Source organism: Nicotiana tabacum, chromosome 2 (genome assembly GCF_000715075.1).
Source record: "Nicotiana tabacum cultivar K326 chromosome 2, ASM71507v2, whole genome shotgun sequence".
Classification (NCBI taxonomy): Eukaryota; Viridiplantae; Streptophyta; class Magnoliopsida; order Solanales; family Solanaceae; genus Nicotiana; species Nicotiana tabacum.
Window position 1 is genome coordinate 64,220,735 of NC_134081.1, and position 20,268 is coordinate 64,241,002.

The window sequence follows — 20,268 nt, forward strand, 5'->3', positions numbered from 1 at the left end:
AATGGGCTATCGAGATTAGTGGGTACGATATCGAGTATCGATCCCGAACGGTCATCAAGTCTCAAATCTTAGCGGACTTCATGGCGCCAGCCCTCGTACCCGAGGTCGAAAAGGAACTATTATTAAAGTTGGGTACATCATCGGGGGTGTGGACCCTCTTCACAGACGGCGCTTCGAACGTGAAGGGGTCCGGGCTCGGCATCGTTTTGAAGCCGCCCACAGTTAATACAATTAGAGAAGCTATCAAAACTTTCAAGTTAACTAACAATGAGGCCGAGTATGAGGCCATGATTACAACTCTAAGTCCACTGGAAATTTCCCTTTTTTAACAAATCATGAAGGAGCCTAGCAATGGTTCCATAACCTTGAATGAATCTCATGTAATAACTAGTAAAACCAAGGAACCCCCTTAATTCCTTGATAGTAATTGGTTGAGGCCAGCTTAGGACAACTTTCGCCTTGAGTTTATCCATAGACACTCCCTCCTCAGAAATAACATGGCCTAAATAATCTATTCTCGTCACCCCAAAGTCACACTTGCTCTTCTTCACATATAGTGTATTGGCTCTCAAGATATCAAAAGTAACTTCTACGTGCTTTAAGTGATCAGACCAGGAAGAGCTGTAGATGATTATATCATCAAAGAAAACTAAAATAAACTTCCTAAGATGAATGTAAAATATTTGGTTCATGAGGCTTTGAAATGTGGAGGGTGCATTAGTTAAACCAAATGGCATAACTAGGAATTCATAATGGCCATGATGTGTTCTAAATATAGTTTTATGTATATTAGCTTCAAATTAATGGAAGAGATCATTGTGTGTGATTCTTAGAGAAAAAGAATCCTTATTTATTTGAGTTTTCAATTTTTGTATGTGGTTGGCTAGTTTTGATAAGTCTATGATTAATGGCTAGAGATTGGTAAGTTAGGACTTATTTGTGATATTTCCTTAAGATTCCCTTTATTGAACATGCATATTTAGATTTAATGCATCAACTTCACAGATCCATTCAAGAAATATTTTTCTCCCAAGTTAGATATATAAACTATTGTTATATGCGCCAATTTTGTATAATTATTTTCTTGTAAAATATACTTCTGTCATTAAACATGTAATTGATGTTTTAACTTATTTTTCTAAAACTATTCATTCATTAACTTGGGACTAGCGATTGAAAAATAGAACCACCGAGTAAAGGGCGGCTTAGTGCAATACTTAAATCTGTTAATGAGTTGTATAAATATCGCTCAATCTACTTCAGTTTTCACAAAAATGCCAGAGCTCATCCCTCTATTTCTCTATGCTTTTGCAAGTTCTAAATCTTATTTTTCCTAGGACTATTCAAGTAGCAAAATTAACCCAAGTAACGAATAATTTTATAGCAACTGTCTCTGGTCGCTTTGCCGACAAAAAGCCTGGATTTCATGTTTTTATACTATCCTTAACAAGAATTAGCAAAGTCCCTTGGTGATCGACTCACTAATTTTCAAATTTCACTTTGACAACAAAATATAAAAAATATGCTGCCCCACGAAGACTTCAAGAAACTCAAATTTTGCATGAGTAACGCATGGAATTTGAGCACAACTTTGCACAAATTGGAACAAAACAAGAGAAAGGAGAAAGGAGAAAGGATGAAGGGGGAGTCTGCTGAGGAAAATAACTAAATTCTAATATAATATGGCACCTGAAATTGAGGTGACCTTTGCTTTTACAAACAAGGGAAATCAAGAATAAGGGGTAAAGAAAGTAACAAGCAAAGAGTTACTTAGACCAAATTCTGACTGGGGTATTAATTCATTTAACTTACAGCAGAAAGATTAAGCAGTACTCCCTTCCAATTTCTCTACAAAAACATGTCCTCAAAGAAGAGTAAAATGCCCGAATTTCTCATATCTGAACCTAAAAAATAAGTGCAGCACCACAATTTCTACAGATTTTCTCAATAACCCCAGCACTCCTCCAAGCTGCAAATCGGAGATGTGGAGGAGTCTCAGATTCATGTCTAACAACCTGCAAATGGGAAAAACTGATGAGCGGTACTCAAAGAAGCCATCCAGATAAAAAGAAGCTGAACCGAAGCCTATGATGGAGTTAGAAGATGAAGAAAAGAGGGAAACAAAAAGTTGCTTGTCACACATTTAAGTTGCAAAAAATGAAGGGGATGTCATAATGAAGTGGAGTCAACTTTACTTCGGGGTAACTCTACAGGGGTCTCAAAGGTTTGAAGGCTACTCTCAGAAGTATGCCATGTCGATTGATGACTAATACTGATGGCTGTACCCAGAAATAAAGGATATTCAAGGCATTCCAAGTTGAACAATTTAGAATGTCAAAAGGATGGGCAGAAGTTGAACTAGGAAACTCTTCGATCTGGAAACTTGACGCAGAGAACCCATAACAGCTACAGAGCAAGATGTCATGCACTTGTGCCTAGTGAAATGATCATGATACGCATGATCACCCACCAACTCCCAAAGTTTTCTACAAAAGATGACACGCATTCACAGGTAATTTAGTAATTAATGCTTAAAACTATCGCCGATGCCAATGCATACATATGTACACACACATGCATAGACTTATTTATATGTATGTATATAATTATTTTACATATAATAATCTGATACTCCTGTATTCTGGTTGCCAGTGTGCTCATCATTTTGAATGTCTCGGGCTGTTTGAAAAAATTCAGTAAATAATAGTGCCACCCATACAAAACAAGTGTAATTTTGGCCCAAGATAGGTGTTGCTTTAGAAAACCAAGAAGGCATTAATTGTTTTTCTTAAAATCTACCTTACTCCAATAAATGATCTAAAAAGTCCGAGGAGACAAAGGTAATTAGCCAAATAACCCTTATGATTAATGCTGGTGTAATTAGCCAAATTGCTACTAAATGGTTTTCTTAATGGCATGCCAAAACCTTAAAACACTTATTTTGGACAGGAGGACGTAATATATTCTAGACAGATTTTCCAAGATCTCCAATTCCTTGAATAATTAACAATAATGTGATGTTTTCCAAGTCAACCTAACTTGTTCAACAGATTGTTAACCAATTACTTCGACTGATGGACTGAGACTGATACAATAAACAATACTGATTACCCCAAAGTCCGGGCTCTCACATAAAATGGTGCCCCGGGAGTAATATCTAAAACACACTTCTAATGTCTGTCAGTGTGTGTGTCCACAAACTGCAGAAAAGAAAAACCCACCTAAACTAATCATCCCCTGGAAACATACAAGACAAAAACAATTAAGCTGTAGAATCTCTTTAAAGACAGGGAGTAGGATACCGGCATTATCTAGGAGAGACTAATATCAACTTGGCAAGATCAACTGCCTCCCTTCTGCTTGAGTGTTATCTTGTCTCCCAAGCTAAGAGCAATTCCTTGTGTTTTGCTTCTTATCCGAATATAACCGCTCAGCTTACCATCTGATTGCTTTTCAATGCTCAGATTCACCAAAGCATCCTCTCCAAACGCACTTTTCGCATACAGATTAGCAGCAAGGAACCCACATTCATCTTCCAAAGCAGATCTGGAATGATGTATGAAAGCAGATACAGGAAAATTTTATACTGTCATCAGCAGCCATGCATCACAAAGAAACAAGACTCAAATGACTTAAGCAACGAACAAGTAACAAGTAACTCCTTTTCTCTTGACAAATCAAGTAACAGGTAACTCCTAAAAGGAATTTATCAGTACATCTTGATACAATTACACATGCGCACACGTACACGTGCAGAGCAATATATATTTAATACTGCCTAACATATCCAGCGAGTGAAAAAACAAAAAATGACCTTAATGATTGTGAAACTGAAACATCAATTTGACCATCTTCTTAATTTTGTGCAATTCAAGTACGTCCAACAAGAGTAAATAAAAAATGTTACAGAGAAGAAACTGATCTCGAGATGATAGAAAAAGAAACTACCTATTTCCCCTCAACTAGAAGTACTAGTGCAAATCCAATTTGAAAAAGATTCTCATTTCTTAGTTAAGACAAATTTGATTCTCACGGATAATGAAGTTCTATATTTTCTGATAGTAAAAACCTGAGTCTTATTCCAACAATTTGCAACATTGCCATAACGTTCAAAAAACTTGTCTCTGAAGAATTATATATTTGACAGGAAACACCATACTCTAGAATCTAGATTGTATTAATATCAATAATAACAAAATCATAAATTATGGGGCAGAATGCTGGCCAGTCAAGAACTCCCATATCCAGAAGATGAACGTAGCTGAAATGAGGATGTTGCGATGGATGTGCGGGCACACTAGGATGGATAAGATTAGGGCAGCCCGGTGCACTAAGCTCCCGCAATGCGCGGGGTCCGGGGAAGGGCAGGACTACAAGGGTATATTGTACGCAGCCTTACCCTGCATTTCTGCAAGAGGTTGTTTCCACGACTCGAACCCGTGACCTCCTGGTCACGACGCCCCACAGAGAACCCAACCTTTTTAAGTAGGGCCTGAAAGAAATCAATTAAGCCAATTTTCAGACAAAGAAGATAAAAAAAGAAAAGTATAGTGGTTAGGATTACATGGCCTTGCCGCCCCGCCACTAGCAGAAGCTAAGCGTTTGAAAAGCGCGCTAAGAAAGGTTGCTTCTGTCGCCCTTTCTGTGCAACGGTCCACCAGTTACGCCAAGGCTCCTTTTCTAGGATGGATAAGATTAAGAATGAAAATATTCAGGAGAAAGTACGTGTGGCCCCCATGGAGGATAAGATGCGAGAAGCGAGGCTTAGATGGTTCGGGCATGTGAGACGGAAAAGCCTAGATGCCCCAGTGAGCAGGTGTGAACGGTTGGCGCTGGCAGGTAGGAGAAGAGGTAAAGGACAGCCTAAGAAGTATTGGGGGAGGTGATCAGGCAGAACATGGAGGGACTTCAGCTTACCGAGGACATGGCCCTTGATAGGGGGTAATGAAAGTCGAAGATTAGAGTAGAAGAGTAATAGGTCGCAGTATGTTTTTCTGATCCGTTCCGGGTTTATTAGGACTAGCATGCTGGTACCTTGTTATTGATTATCAAAGTGCTAGTATTAGGGTTGTTTTTAGTACTATCTTCCGCTTCGATTTTCTAGTACCTTGTCGTTGTTACTGCTTGTTGCTATTACTATTGCTATTGCTATTGCTTTCTTCAATCCGTTTTTTCCAGTTCATTCATTGTTGCTATCATTTGCATGGTCTTGTTGTTGATATTTACTTGTTTTTATTCTTCCTCTCGAGCCGAGGGTCTTTCGGATACAACCTATCTACCTCCCCAGGGTAGGAGTAAGGTATGCGTACACATTATTCTCCCCATACCCCACTTGTGGGATTTTACTAGGTTGTTGTTGTTGATGTTGTACAGGAAACACCATACTCTAGAATCTAGATTGTATTAATATCAATAATAACAAAATCATAAATTAGAAAATGCAAATAAAATAATCAAGCATCAACTTCCATAATTAATTCAGTGTGACCAGAGAACTTACGGTGCAGTCAGGCACTTCATGTTGGTTGATTTGATAATATGGTCAAGAAATTCTTTTTCATCCTGAATTACAGTGTTGACAGCAACCTGCAATGTACAATATTAGCTGAGGTGCTCGTGGTTTTAATCAGACCACTTCAGTCTGGGGTATTCATTAGTGCATATAATTAAATATAATTCATGTGTTTGTTGCTCCGTTATTTTGATGGTAAGACACAGAACAGTACATACGAGAGTTCAAAAGCATCAAATGCTGTATTTATCAAATCAAAAAACTCTGTAAATCAAGATTCAAAAACACTTAAAAACATAAGTATTTGCTAGAGAATCGTATCACCTTCAGACCAATAATTTCCTTTAAAAAATTTGGTAAACCCAGTCGTAACACAAATTTTGAAGTAACCCAAAAAGAAACCAGGAATCACGGGACTTAATTCATCAAAATGAAGAGAACGACTTTATCTCTATCTCTATAACTCAACAGATTATTTATGATATCAAAAGGTTTAGAAAGTTAGAAGCAGCAACAACAAAAAAAATAACAATCAAAGAATGGCATTCTACCTTGTTTTCCCACTCGAATTCAGCCCACATAGTTCTAAAAGCAGCATCACTGCACACGGCAGGAGATATGTAATCCATGATGTCAATGTGGATATCATTGAGCACGACAACAGTCCGCTCAAGCACATTTGAAGTCTCATAGACAATGTTACCAAAAATTACTCCAGTCTCAGTAGAAGACACCTTGATATTAGCTTTTATCTGCTTGCTTGACTCAGGAGCTAGAGTATAATTCTGTGGACGCTCAACGAGCTTAAGATCACCCATTGTTGCCAATTCCAAACATAAATTCTGAAGTGTCTCTTTGGTTCGGTTTATAACAGTGACATCCAGGACAATATCATAATGATGAACTGTTACAAATGCTTCAGCGTAAACAGGATCACTAAATCCCGTGAGCTGCAGAACCCGGTTTAGCTTATTAGCATCATTTTCGTCCTTGACAAATTCTCCAGTGGCACGCTTCAAATCATCCTGGACAGCATCTTCCAACTCCAGCTGGCTCATGCCCTGGAGTACATATATTTAGTTAGGACATGGAGGAACAACTATTGCATTGATTCTGAGCACCAACAAGGGGGGAAATTGAACTATCTAGACAACCCTTGCATGTTTTAGAACCTACTGCACAAAATTAGTGTTTTAAGGAGAATGATGAAGATAACTGTGGAATGTGGATGAAATCGCGTGTGGTTTACACATGACCTTATTATCAGCCTTTTTGAGGCGCGAAGTCCACTCTCATTCATTCATCATTTTTGGAGAAAGAAGCCCAAATATTGGCACACAAAAGCACCCCAAACCTCTAATATGCATACAAATTTAAGACTTCTTAATATAGTAAAAACAGTTATTTCTCTACACAGCCATATTTATGACATTCATTTTCTATTCTATTTGTTATATAGAATGAAATTATAACTTAAAAGAAAAGTAGTTCACTTTCAAAATTAGAGATTAGAAACTCAAGAAACAGCAAAAAAAACGGTTCTTTGTAAATCTTTTCTCTATTTGATGGTATCACAATTAGCTAGAAAGGAAAAAATGATATGGTATCAATTGCTAATGAGATCTTACATAAGTATTTAAAGTGAAGTTTAGTCAATTAACATAAACTAAAACAGAGAACTCAAAAATTAGATTTAACGTGAATCATCAAATTTTCTTAGTTTCTACAGATAGGTAATGTGCAGGGCAAGTTACGTTATTCTACAAAAAGTAACGGCACTTATAGAATGTCCAGGTTTTGCACCATGTGTTTTTAAGTTATGATATAATGTTCACAATTCCAAAAAGAAAAAGGTACAGAAAGAACACAAAACCCTTACAAATTAGGTACAGGTTGCAATTTGCACTATTGTAAAATTGAAATATCACATTAAGACACATCTCACCTAAGCAACAAAGCATCAAACAAAATAACTTTGCAATTATTTTCACTCATGATTAGGACCGAAAAAATTACAGTCCCAGCACCAACATAATGAATTCTTCTTACTCCCCATGCTTAAAGAAACTCACCAAAACACATATGTATAACTCTAATTATGTGATTGAAATACCATCATGGAAAGGAAATGTCAAAACTAAACCATGAAATCCCTGGGAAATTAGAATAAACTATCTATTCCTTGATGACCAGAAATAGCACCAAGATCCAGAAGGGTATGTAATTCGGTAAGGTGGAAAGATAAGACACGATGACAATGACCCATGTAAGGCCTGAATGAAAAAAGAGTAGGGATTATGATCAAATACAATATGCTTGGACAGTCAACAAAAGTTTTACTAAGATACTATTATTTATTGATAACTAACAATTCAATAAGCACGGAACTAGAAAAGAGAATCTCCTGAGTCCTCCAACCACAAAATGTTTCAGGTAGAAGTGTCTTACCCTCCTACTCTTCAAATGGTAGAAATCAATGAGGTCATCTGGCTGGGAGAAAGAAGTTTGTGCCTTTGCTTTGATCTCCTCTGTCTCTCTTAGCTGTTTATCAGAAAGCATTTTGACAAAACTCTCTCGGCAAGAGCTCAACCATATCTGCCTAACCTCGTCACCTGTATTACAGAGCAATCTTATGCAAAGAACTATTCTGTCATAAGAATCATTGTCAATTGGGTGAGGAAGAACAGAAGACTGCCCTAGCTGTAGCATTGAGACCATGATTAGTAATGCATTTGTCGTTGCTTTGTTCACTTCAATTTTTGATGGTTGAACTTCTTCCAGCCTCAAAATGAGCTTAGTCAGTGTACAAGCAACAACTGCTCCCAGGAAGAAATCACCAGTGAGAAGAAGGGATCTCAGGTTTCCAGTGGTTAAAGATCCTTGAACAACTGTTGCAGGAGAGAAAACAGTTTCAGAGGCAGCACTTTGAGTAGCATATGTTCCATCAGCAAGGATAGCTGGTCTTCTAGACGACACAGTAGTAATGGAGTTTGCTTGCTGAGTCTTTTTTGAAGAATCAGTAGCTTCACTTTCTTCAGAAACTGAGTAAAATGGTAGGTCTCCAAGACACTGCTTGATAGTTGCAATGCCACTCTCAACTTCAGAGAGAGATAGACAATACTCTCCAATGATCCAAAGGGCACAGGAACAAACTCGTGCTGCTCGAATTTGGTAGAAAGTGTCTAGTAGCCTTGTCACAATGGAAACCCTTAATTTTGGGTTTGTTTCGATAATCTCCCGGACAAACACAACCACATCAATTGCAGAAGCAACATTGTTATCTCCCAAGAAGTCCATCAAAAGATGGACTACAGTGCTTGCCACTTCCGGAAACTTTATGGCACATGAATGAATGGCTTGGATGAGCATTTGGCGGTACTCGCCATTCTTCTCAAGCTCACCGCTTTGAGTTTTCACAACTTCTTTCTTCAGTGTGAGAACAACCTCATTGATATTCCTGGGAGTGATCAATTCAAGAACAATGTCGAGTGTTTTTCTTCTGATGTCAAGGTTCGGGCTGGAAAGTACTCTAAGGACATCCATTATCATATCAACCATGATATCTTTATGGGAAGATTTCAATTCATTCAGTCGATCGAGCACAATAAGCTTAACGTTGTTGTCACTCTGAGATTGAAGAAGTTGACAGTAGGTGTTGGCTGCAGCTCTTATAGCAGTTGGGGCAGAAGACAAGGAAACAAGAGTCCCAGCACATTCATAGGTAACAGCAGCAGAAGGGGCAGTCAGCAATGATATAATAATCTTGATATACCTCCCTTTCTCCGCTTTGTTTGTCCTGCAAACTTTTCGAATCAAATCCAATACAACCATCTGAAGTAACTCGCCCCAATCAGAGACTCTATCAACATGAGTCAAGAGGTAATTGATAGCACGCTCCTGAGCACATTGGAATAGCATCAGAAATGCATTCCTCTTAGCCGATGGATCCTGCTCAGTGGTCAAAACATTCTCGATCTTCTCTGGTGCGTCTACCAGGAGCTGCTCACCCTGTGGGAGCTTGTAAATAGACATCACAGCAAGAATTGCATACCTCCTCACAAATGGATGACGATGCTCCAAGTTACTCATAATAGATGGAATTAGAGGTTCAATTATATCAACCTCATTCAGCCTGCAAAGAAATCTCAAAGTAACTCCACGAAGGTACTCATTCGGATGCTGCAAATTATTCCTCAAGTTCTGGCAGATTAGGATCATCTCAGGCAGCACACGCCCCTTAGAATCCGTCTTCTCAATAATCTCCAAATACAAAAGCAATAGTTTTTGAATTGTGTGATCCTCAGAAGGCAAGACATATCTAATAATAGTAATAAAGAGCTGAGGTAGGGTTTCTCCATTTAATAAAAGCATTACAGCTTTCTTCATAGCATCAATCTTGGCGGGGACATCATTTCCTTCAAGTGCTTCTTTGATCTCATTAGCAAGAGCTGGTGTACCCTTGTCAAAATGTATCAGCAGAGAGCAGGACTTCTCCATTTTATTCCACTCACTTTACCTGAAATTAGTATAGCTTGGCATATATCTCGACCTGACAATATCTTTAGTTTCAAAATAAGGAATAAAGACACAAGGATCAAAGAAAAGAATTCTTCTATTGAACAAGTTATTACTACAATTCATGTTATATGATTAACTAATGCTACACAAATGCGGATTCAGGATTTGATCTTTATAGATTCGAGTTCGAAATCCTACCATAGTCCATTTGATTCACTGGGTTCGAAATTTCTTATATGTACTAATTTATTAACACATAGAGGACCTAAGTTGAAGTTATTGGGTTCAAATGAACCTGTATCTATTACCCTACATCCATCTCTGATGCTACATCAATTCTGTGAATACATCTGTTTTACAAGAAGATCAAATATCACAAAACTATCAAGGGAAGAAAAAGCACTAAATGAAATGCAAGATAATTAGTAAACTCCTATCAATGCACGTTTGATTCAAAAGTGATATAAGGAACTGACAACCTAATACCAAATCCAATTCTTTTAATTGCAGATCAGTACTAAATTACAGTATTGGATCAGAAAACACGACAAAAATGTGATACTGAAGGAAAAAATAAACCTCAAATCATTAAGCTTAAACAAATAGGAGTAAAAAATTGGTCCACGAATTACTACTACATACAAGTCGAAAAGATCATGAAAAGACACACTTCACTTCTGATTCAACCACCAAATTCAGATCCATAAAATTGATCAAAATATAGCATTAATGAAAAACAAGACATTTAGCCCTAAACCATCAAATTCGTAAAGTTTGAAATCAACCCAATAAGCAAAGCATAGATAAAAGAGGACCCAGATAGAGAAATAGAGCAAAGAACAGAACTAGGATGAAAATCAATTGTACACAGAAGAGAAATTGATCAAAAACGTACTCGCCAGATCGAATGCCGAAAATATTACGATCAGAGTGAATCTTCAATAGGAGAAATTCGGTGGGGGCGTCGAATTGGCGAGTACTAGGGGTCTATTATACTCAGATCTGCGAGATCCGAAAATAGAGATAGAGAGAGAAGAGTAGAGTGTGTTGTTTCAAGTTGTAAGCTTTTTTTTTTCCTTCTTAAGTTGTACTCCTGTAGGAAAGCCTATAACAATATAATTCTCTAATAATAATAATAAATAAATGAAAGAGAAAAAACATGTTTCAATTTGACAAACAACGAAATTTGAGGAAAGTAATCAATTTTTCCCCAGGAATCCCAGCAATAAAGGGTGTATTTGGTACGAAGAGAAAATTTTTATCTACAAAAAATTTTCATGAAAAATGTCACTTTTCATGAGGTTGGGGTGCGTGGAGTGGGTGGGGTGTGGGATAGGGGTTGGGGTGGGTGAGCAGAGGTGGTTTGGGGTGGGGTGGGGTGAGTTGGTGGGGATGGGAATAGGGCGGAGAAAGTTGGAAAATATTTTTCAGAAAATGTTTTCAATCATACCAACACACACCCTAAGTTAGTTAGCTAAATGGACTTTTAACTCGTTAGTGATGGATTGATGTTTCGCTAAAAATTCATGTTTTTGCATGTTGCATGTAAATTACCTTGCATTATGCTTCGATCTTATTAAATTTAGTACGAATATTTGTGACTCAAGCTTAATAATGATGTTTATATGTGTAGGGGTCAATCAGAGGTGATATGAAAAGATTGTACATAAATTAAAGCTAAAATAGAAGAATTTAGAGGGGTATGATTTTTTGGCGTCTAGGTTTGAGCCAGACACAATTCAAAATGCAAAAGACAACACTACACAGAGTCGGGCCCCCAGCTTTGCACAAGGCGCAATTCAAAATGCCGAAGCGGGAAACTTTTTTTATTTCGGCTAGGACTTGGTAGCTTCGACCCTAGACGCCCCTAATATGTATAAAAGGGGTTCTAAACCTATTTTTTAGAGGGGAGACATTATTGGAGAGGCAAGAATGTTGCGGGAACACTTGGAAGCAAGGAATCACAAGAGTTTTCTCTCTGTTCTTCCTTAATATGTATTTGACTGCTTTCGAATGTTATCATGATTGTTAGCATGACTATGAGTAGATAAATTTCTTTCTAGAATTTTAATGGACCCTTTTGTAGGATGAATTCTTGATATTGAAGAGGCAAGAAGGCTACGGGAACACTTGGAAATACGGAATTATAAGAGTTTTCTCTTCGTTCTGCCTTAATCTGTATTTGAATGCTTTAGAATATTATCATGATTATTACCATGACTATGAGTAGCTACATTTCTTTCTAAGGTTTTGATTGACCCTTTTGTAGGATTCAAGTCAAGACATTCACTAATCAAATAACTTGTAAAAAATATCATGAACGGGGGAAAGAATAATAACAGAAAGCAATAATAAAAAAAATTGAAATCTCATCAGATTAAGCGATATCTGATTAGAATAAATCAAGGTCTCGTTCCGATAATAAATCATCAAATAGAATCACACACACGGTACCTTTTGCCCACTTTATCAATCACCCTCGCACGGCAAAGATCTCGTGCCACAATATAGGTCACACTCGCACGGCAAAGACTTCATGCCACAATGTATATCACAACCGCACAGCAAAGACCTCGTGCCACAATGTATATCACAACCGCACGACAAAAACCTCGTGCCATAATATATAGTACAACGGCACCGTAAAGACCTCGTGCCACAATGTATATCACAACCGATGTCAGTTATCAATAACACGTTCAAGAAAAATTTAACGAGAATCGAATAAAGTAATGCATGATAACAATTTTGTTTTTATTTCATTCTGTTATGTCACCAATAACTAGCAAAATATGAGATAACAACTCCATGTAGGTGAATTTACTTTGGCAACCAAATCATCAAGAAAATGATAGAGACACAGATTAACACATTGGAAACAACACAACAAAACATGTAGAAATGTATGGCACACACAAGAAGTCATACCACCACACAAACCTCATCAATAAAAATCCCCCAGAACATCACATGTTATCCCTACATAGCGCCCATTTCCTCGCCGCACGCGCAATAATAAAATAAAGGGCCGCCTTGTCTCATCACACGCGCATCAATAATTATCCTACCTTTGTTTCACCACTTGTGCAAATCCGCATCAATAGCACAACAGAAACCTCGTGCAAACACCCAAACAATCTATCCAACAAGTCCACATATGCCAAAATCATAACAACACAACATGCTGATAATTGTTATCAAGACATAAACTCACAATTTGCCAACACAGTGTACAAGAACAACTAACAAAGGAAATGCTAATGGGTGTTCAACATAAAAGCTAACTCAAATTAGCAAGAATCTCACAAACATCCAACTTGTCCAAATAAGGAATTAAAATTCTAAAACATGATATTATCATGGAATATAAACTCAAGTAAACGATCAAAGTGAAATCACATAAAATAAAGACTTCTCAATCAAGACAAAGCGATAAAAGCAACCTCGGGTCAAATCCAGTCGTAAACAACACATACGCCCGTGTACACACTCGTCACCTTATGTACACGTCGTTCACATATTGCAAATAATATAATTAAACCAAATTCTATGGGAAAGTCCCCCCCCCCCCACACACACACAAAATTAGGCAAGATACTTACCTCAAGTAAGCTAAATCAATTCACTAATAACCCTTTCCCGCACAAATCAACCTCCGGACGGCTCAAATCTAGCCAAAATAACTTAATATCATAAATAAAAGCCATAGGAAGCGATTCCGATAATAAAGCTTTGATCTTTAACTAAAATAAAAAAGTCAACCCCGGGCTCGCACCCTAGAACCCGACAAAACTCACAAAAAATGACACCAAATTTTGCAGACAAGTTCCAAATATCAAAACGCACCTATTCCAAGTCTCAAAACCAAATTTCGAATTCGATAGCCAAAAGTCAACCTACGGCCAGACTTGAGAAAAACTTCTAAACATCAAATTGCCAACTTTCGGTAAAACAATACAAATCAACCTACGGACCTCCGAATTTGATTCCGGGCATACGTAAAATTCCAAAATCACGATATGAACCTGTCGGAGCCATCAAAATATCGTTCCATGGTCATTTTCACAAAAGTCAAACTTTGGTCAATATTTCTAACTTAGGCTTCTATGCCAAGAACCAAAGGGTCCAAATCAACCCAAAAATCCACCCAAAATGAAATTAACCAACCCCACAAGTCATAAAATCATAAATGCACATATGTGAAGCATAAAAAGGGGAAACGGTGTGCAAATACACAAAACGACCGGTCAGGTCGTTACAAAATAAAACTCTAGTTAACCACGGTCAACATTCCTGGTAAACGATCTCGGATCAGTGTTTTGATGATTTTGGTAAGTTCGTATAATATTTTTGGACTTGTACGCACTTTTGGTTGGGGTTCGGGATGACCCGAGCATATTTCGGCGCGTTATGTGAAAAATTGTGAAAATAAGTTTTCAAGTTGAAAATCATGAGTTTTGATAATCGATTAATGTTATTTGATGTTATTTTGATGATTTGAGATAGTGAGCAAGTTTATATGATGTTATTAAACTTGTGTGCATATTTAGTTTGGAGACTGAGAGACTCGGATAAGTTTCGGATATGTTACGGAAGAGTTTGAGCCATTGAGCAACTGCTGGTGCATTACCAGTTGCTGGTGTCTGATGCAGATCGTCTGGCTCACAACGCAATTGCGAGCCTCGCTTTTTGCGAACAAGAATTTACATTTGCGAGCAGAGGCCTGGGCTAGGTGACCTCGCATTTGCGAGCAGAGGCCTCGGCTAGGTGACCTCGCATTTGCGAGGAAAATGTTCGCATTTGCGAAGTTTGGGCAGCTGCTTTTGTGAACATCTTGGTCGCATTTGCGACCACTAGTAGCTATTGTCATCTTTGCATTTGCGAAGAATTTGGGCGCATTTGCGATGGGGGGTCTTTTGTATTTATGAACAAAGTGTCGCATTTGCGACTTCTGGGCACCTGATGCACTGATCGCATTTGCGATCCGTGTTTTGCATTAGCGGTATTCACAATTGCGAACAAGAGTTCGTAATTGCGATACCTGCATCTGGGTAAAAGAGGGGGTAAATGGGACTTAGCTCATTTTCCATTATTTCTCAACCCTAAACACTCTAGAGTTGATTTTATTGAGATTATTTCCTCCTAAAATCATTGGTAAGTAACTCTAATATACTTTCTTTCAATTTTCCATTACTTTTCATGAGTTTTTAACATCTAATCTAGGATTTTCATGGTAAAAATTAGGGATTTAGGTAGTATCATGACCCGGAATCCCAACCTCGAGGAGGTGATGGCGCCAAACATTTCACTTTCTACGCAAGCCGATGCTAGTTAATTACTTAACCAGTTTTATAAATTTAAATCAAAACATTAATAATAATAAACCGTGATAGCCTAAAATAGATATGATACGTGTAGTGTAAACTAAACATATCCCAGAAATCTGGAGTCACGAATACATGAGCATATAGAGTAGTACAGGTAAAGTCTGAATAAGAATACATCTGTTTGAAATAAGGTAAACAGTAAAGATAGAATGGAAGGGGACTTCAGGGACTGCGAACGCCAACAACTCTACCTCAAGTCTCCTACTCAAAGGCGGATCTAGAATTTGATGGTTACGGGTGGCACTCAGGGGGCGAATGCACATTTATCGAAGCAGTGTCAGGCGACACCGCTTCGCGAATTCTTTTGCTAAATATATGTATTAATACTGCAAGGAAGCGGATAAGTAGGAAAAAATGACATCATTTGACATAATTTGTCTCATGGTATATTGGTTATGTGGTTTGTTTTGCTCTAAGAGGTCATAGGTTCAAACCTCAACTAGCACCTCTTTTTTTCTTTTTGCAAATATTTGAGAGAATCTATGCGGTTAAAAATTGTGATGAAGTAGAATTTAATTCAGGACTTTTCTGACTTAAGACTCAACAAAACCAATACACTAAAGTTATTTCTTGTGTAGAAGTATGATAATTAAAGTTATTATTCTCGTTCTTCTATAAATTTTGACACCGCTTTTAAAAAATCCGTGAATGCCCCTGATGCCACTGCTTTTAATGCAAACCGGCCATAGTGAAGAGATTGAACTTGGGTGTACATTTAGTCGGTTCGATCCATTTTTGATTAATTCGGTTCGGTTCGGTTCTGTCCATTTTGAATTAATTCAATTCAATTTAAAAGATTATTTTATGCATAAATGAATATGTAATCACAAAATCAAATAAGTTCTATCCAATTCGGTCTAATTCTCTGGGTTCAAATTCGATTAATATGATTTAAAAAAAATTAAATTAGGAAATACATCACTTCAATCTATATATAACTCGATTAATATTATGTCTTTGATGCATCACTCTAATTTCTAAAATTAATAAAATAACATTAGATGGATAAAAAGAGGAAATGATTAAAATCACATTCAAATAAAATGAAGACCTAGAAAAAGAAAAAGGAAGCAAATATACAATTTAAATAAATAATAAAAAGGAGATTGTACAAAATAGAGTAAATAACATAGGTGAAGAAATTAAAAGAAGGAGCATAAAGAAAGAAGATAACAACAAAACAACTAGGACCACAATAGAGTCTCGATCCTGGGCATTTTATGTGGAGTTTTAGTGCTTTAACCATGGCACCTGCAGTTATTTTGTAACTTGGGGTGCCACTCGTTATATATGTTCAATATTTTGAGGAAAATACTAGTACATATATACTATTTTACGCGAGCGACCGGATGGCATACCACCCCAAGCCCCTACATAGATCCGCCCCTGCTCCTACTGATAGCCGATCCAGGCAAGATCTCCTCTGCACGCTGTTGGGACCAACTCCGGTATCTGTACAAGAAGTGCAGAAGTGTAGTATGAGTAAAACCAACCCCGTGTACTCTGTAAGTGCCAAGCCTAACGTCGATGAAGTAGTGACGAGGCTATGACAAGACACTCACAATAGCCTGTACGAAACAATAATAACAGAAACATGAATAAAAAATAAAGCAGTACAGTTAAATAACCGGTTACGTAGGTCAACTATCAAAAGGCCCCCAGAATAACAAAAGCTCAAATCTCATATCACCATATCGAGAACAATCTCTACAACCACAAACAACTTACAACACATCAAATCCATTGCGGCACGCAACCCGATCTCACCATATCAGCATATGTTCATATCATATTCCCTCCTTATTTCTTCATATCATATCATATCATTTCAATACCGTTGCGGCATGCAACTCGATTCTACCATATCAATTTATTTTAATACCATTGCAGCGCGCAACCCGATCCCAACAATTTCAACTTATTAACATAAACAACTCAACACCAATATTTACGAAATATCAATACAAAGGAGAAATGAAACATACGGAACAACAAGGAACTATCAAACAAACGGAGAATAACCAATATTTCGAAATCCCAAACCTTGGCAGAACAATGGTACCCAAATAGTTAGATGGCTCACATGAACGGAATAACGAAATAACAAAATAAAGTACTTTAAGTAATATAAGAACGGTAAAAGCAAGTAGAACACGAGGCAACGAAAACATACAATTAATTCGATTAGAAGCATGTAGCAAGTGAACAAATATTAGGTGAGAAATGTACAATCGAAACAAGTAACAGATAAACAACAAATAACAAGTAAGACATGGATAAAAAGTAAGATCATGTAGCAACTAAAGCATGTAACAAGAAATAACATAGAGTAAAAAAAGACATTGAAGTAAATAACCCAATTTTGCATGCTTTTAACCTCTCACATACGTCGTTTTCCCATATAATTCACATAACAAACAATTCAACAAGTCCTAATTCCTTCAAGTCAAGGTTAGACACAATATTTACCTCACTATGTGAACAATCAAATCAACGCGCAACCACGGCCTTTTCTTTAGAATTAGCCTCCAAACCAGTCAAATCCAGCCAATTATGGTTCAAAAAATTCAAAATAAGCTTTAGAAACTCCTTACGAGTGAAAAAGATTCAATTTTTAATAAATTTGGAAAATGACAACAAAAGTCAACCTCGAAAGAGCTTGGTCAAAAGCCGAGATTTGGACCAAAATCCGTTTATCCATTCATCCCAGAGCCCGGTTATGTGATTTGTTTCCAAGTCTGACCTCAATTTGAGGTCTAAATCTAAATTTTATAAGATCCCCAATTTTACCCAAATCCCTAATTTCTTCCATGAAAATCTTAGATGTGATGTTGAATACACATGAAAATTATTGGGTTATTAATAGGAAATGGATTAAAGTTTCTTACCAATATTTTTGGGAAGAAGAAACTCTTGGAAAATCGCCTCTAGAGTATTTAGGGTTGAGAAATGGTGTAAAATGAGCTAAGTTTCGATTTTTTCCTCTTTTACCCAGCTGCGGATGTCGCAATTGCGAAACATAGGTCGCAAATGCGAACTTTGCGTTAGAAGCCAGATACGTATATATGACAATTTGTTTGCAAATGCGAACTGTCCCCCCTTCGCAAATGCGTAAAACCACTTTGCAAATGCAAAGCTGTCCTAAGTTGCCAGGAGTCGCAAATGCGACCAAGATGCTCGCAAAAGCGGCCCTGGCCAGTTCGCAAATGCGAATAATTTCCTCGCAATTGCGAGGCCACCCAGCCCAGGTCCATGCTCGAAAATGCAAACTCATGTTCGCAAATGCGAGGCATGCATTTGCGAGCCAGATCTCGCAAATGCTAGATCTGCAGATCAACACCAGAACTGAAAGCACACCAGCTATTGCAATTCATCCAAAACTCATCTGATACACACTCGAAACTCACCCGAGCCCCTCGGACTCCAAATCAAATATGCACATAAGTGTAAAAATATCATATGAACTCGCTTACGCAATAAAAACATCAAAATAACATCTAAAATCACTAATCGGACATCAAAACGCATGAAATTCAATGAAAAACTCAAGAACCTCTAGAATTACAATCAAGCGTCCGAATCCTATCAAACCAACCCCGAATTGTACCAAATTTTGCAAACAAGTTTCAAATAGCAAAATTGACATATTCCAAATTCCAAAACCAAAATCTGAAACCAAAATTCAAACCCAACAACCATATAATCAACCTACGATCAAACATAGAAAATTTCCAAACATTCAAATTGCTAACTTTCGGCAAAACAAGTCAAATCCACCTAGGGACCTATGAATTCAATTATGAACATATACCCAAGTCCAAAATCACAATACGAACCTACCAAAACCGCCAAAAAATACTTCGGGGTCGTTTAACCAAAATGTTGACTGTGGTCAATTCTACCTTTAATTTTAGTCAAAGTTTTTATTTTATCACACTTTCATATAAAAACTTTTCAAAAAGTGACACAGACCATGAAAGAAAACCAAGAAACATCAAATGAAGCTAATAGAGGTCTCGAACACCGAAATAAGGGCTAGTACTCAAAATGACCTATCGTGTAATACCGATCATTTTGCTTTCTAGATCTCTATTCCCCTTTTTAAGACTTTTCGTATGTGATTTTACTATATTATGACTTGAGGGGATGATTGGTTTAATTTTGGAAGAGTTCGGGTTGAATTCGGAACACTTAGTTCCTTAAAAGTGGCCTAAGGTGGCCAAATTTTACTTGAGTCAATATTTTGAGTAAACGAACTTAGAACTGGGATTTGATGGTTCCAATAGGTTCTTATGATGATTTTGGATTTGGGCGTGTGTTCGGATCGAGTTTCGGGTGATCCGGGAGCATTTCGGCGCTTAATGTTAAAAGTTGGCGCCTTGAAGGTTTTAGAGTTTCTTAAATTTGGTTTGAAGTAGACTTTGGTGTTATCGATGTCCGTTTGGGATTACGGCCTAGGGATAGATTTGTATGGTGATTTTTGACTTGTGTGTAATATTTGGCGTCATTCAGAGTTATCTAAGTATGATTTGTCGCGTTCGGAGCTAGTTGAAGAAGTTTGAAGTTCATAAGTTAATTAATTTGGTTTTAGTGCGCGATTCTTGCTTTCGATGTTGTTTTACATGTTCTGAGACTTTGATTAGGTCCAGATTACATTTATGGACTTTTTGGTGCATTTGGATGGGGTCCCGGGTGTCTCGGGTGTATTTCAGACCACCTAGAGTTAAATCCAAAATTGTAGAAATTCTGCTACTAGTTTCCTTCTTTGCGAACGCGGGGAAAGCCTCGCATTCGCGGTGAAGGAATTGGGGCTAGAAGAATTTTGTTATACCCATTTGTGAAACTGGGATC

General features: G+C 37.4%; 1 protein-coding gene across 9 annotated transcripts; it reads right to left on the reverse strand.

Moving 5' to 3' along the window:
- Positions 1-1,653: 1,653 nt before the first annotated feature.
- On the reverse strand, positions 1,654-11,334 carry LOC107792487 (coatomer subunit beta-1). Of its 9 annotated transcripts, none has more exons than XM_016614704.2 (7): positions 10,926-11,334; positions 7,961-10,061; positions 6,064-6,573; positions 5,501-5,586; positions 4,400-4,492; positions 3,303-3,546; positions 1,654-2,015 (listed from the first exon to the last, which is right to left on the reverse strand). In XM_016614704.2, exons 2-6 carry the CDS (start codon positions 10,007-10,009, stop codon positions 3,342-3,344), a joined length of 2,943 nt encoding a protein of 980 aa, XP_016470190.1. In that variant the 5' UTR covers positions 10,010-10,061; positions 10,926-11,334; the 3' UTR covers positions 1,654-2,015; positions 3,303-3,341. The 9 variants fall into 9 exon arrangements, with proteins under 9 accessions (XP_016470190.1, XP_016470191.1, XP_016470192.1 ...); XM_016614705.2 differs by having other exon boundaries at positions 7,961-10,028; positions 10,926-11,139; XM_016614706.2 differs by having other exon boundaries at positions 7,961-10,071; positions 10,926-11,121.
- Between the last annotated feature and the right edge of the window lie 8,934 nt (positions 11,335-20,268).

Excerpts from the sequence above, each read along its gene's own strand:
- LOC107792487 (XM_016614704.2), bottom strand. The coding sequence starts at position 10,009 with ATGGAGAAGTCCTGCTCTCTGCTGATACATTTTGACAAGGGTACACCA. Across the intron at positions 6,574-7,960 it reads ACCATTTGAAGAGTAGGAGG|GGCATGAGCCAGCTGGAGTT; the intron begins GTAAGACACTTC and ends TATGTACTCCAG. Across the intron at positions 4,493-5,500 it reads ATGAAGTGCCTGACTGCACC|GCCCTACTTAAAAAGGTTGG; the intron begins GTAAGTTCTCTG and ends GATTTCTTTCAG.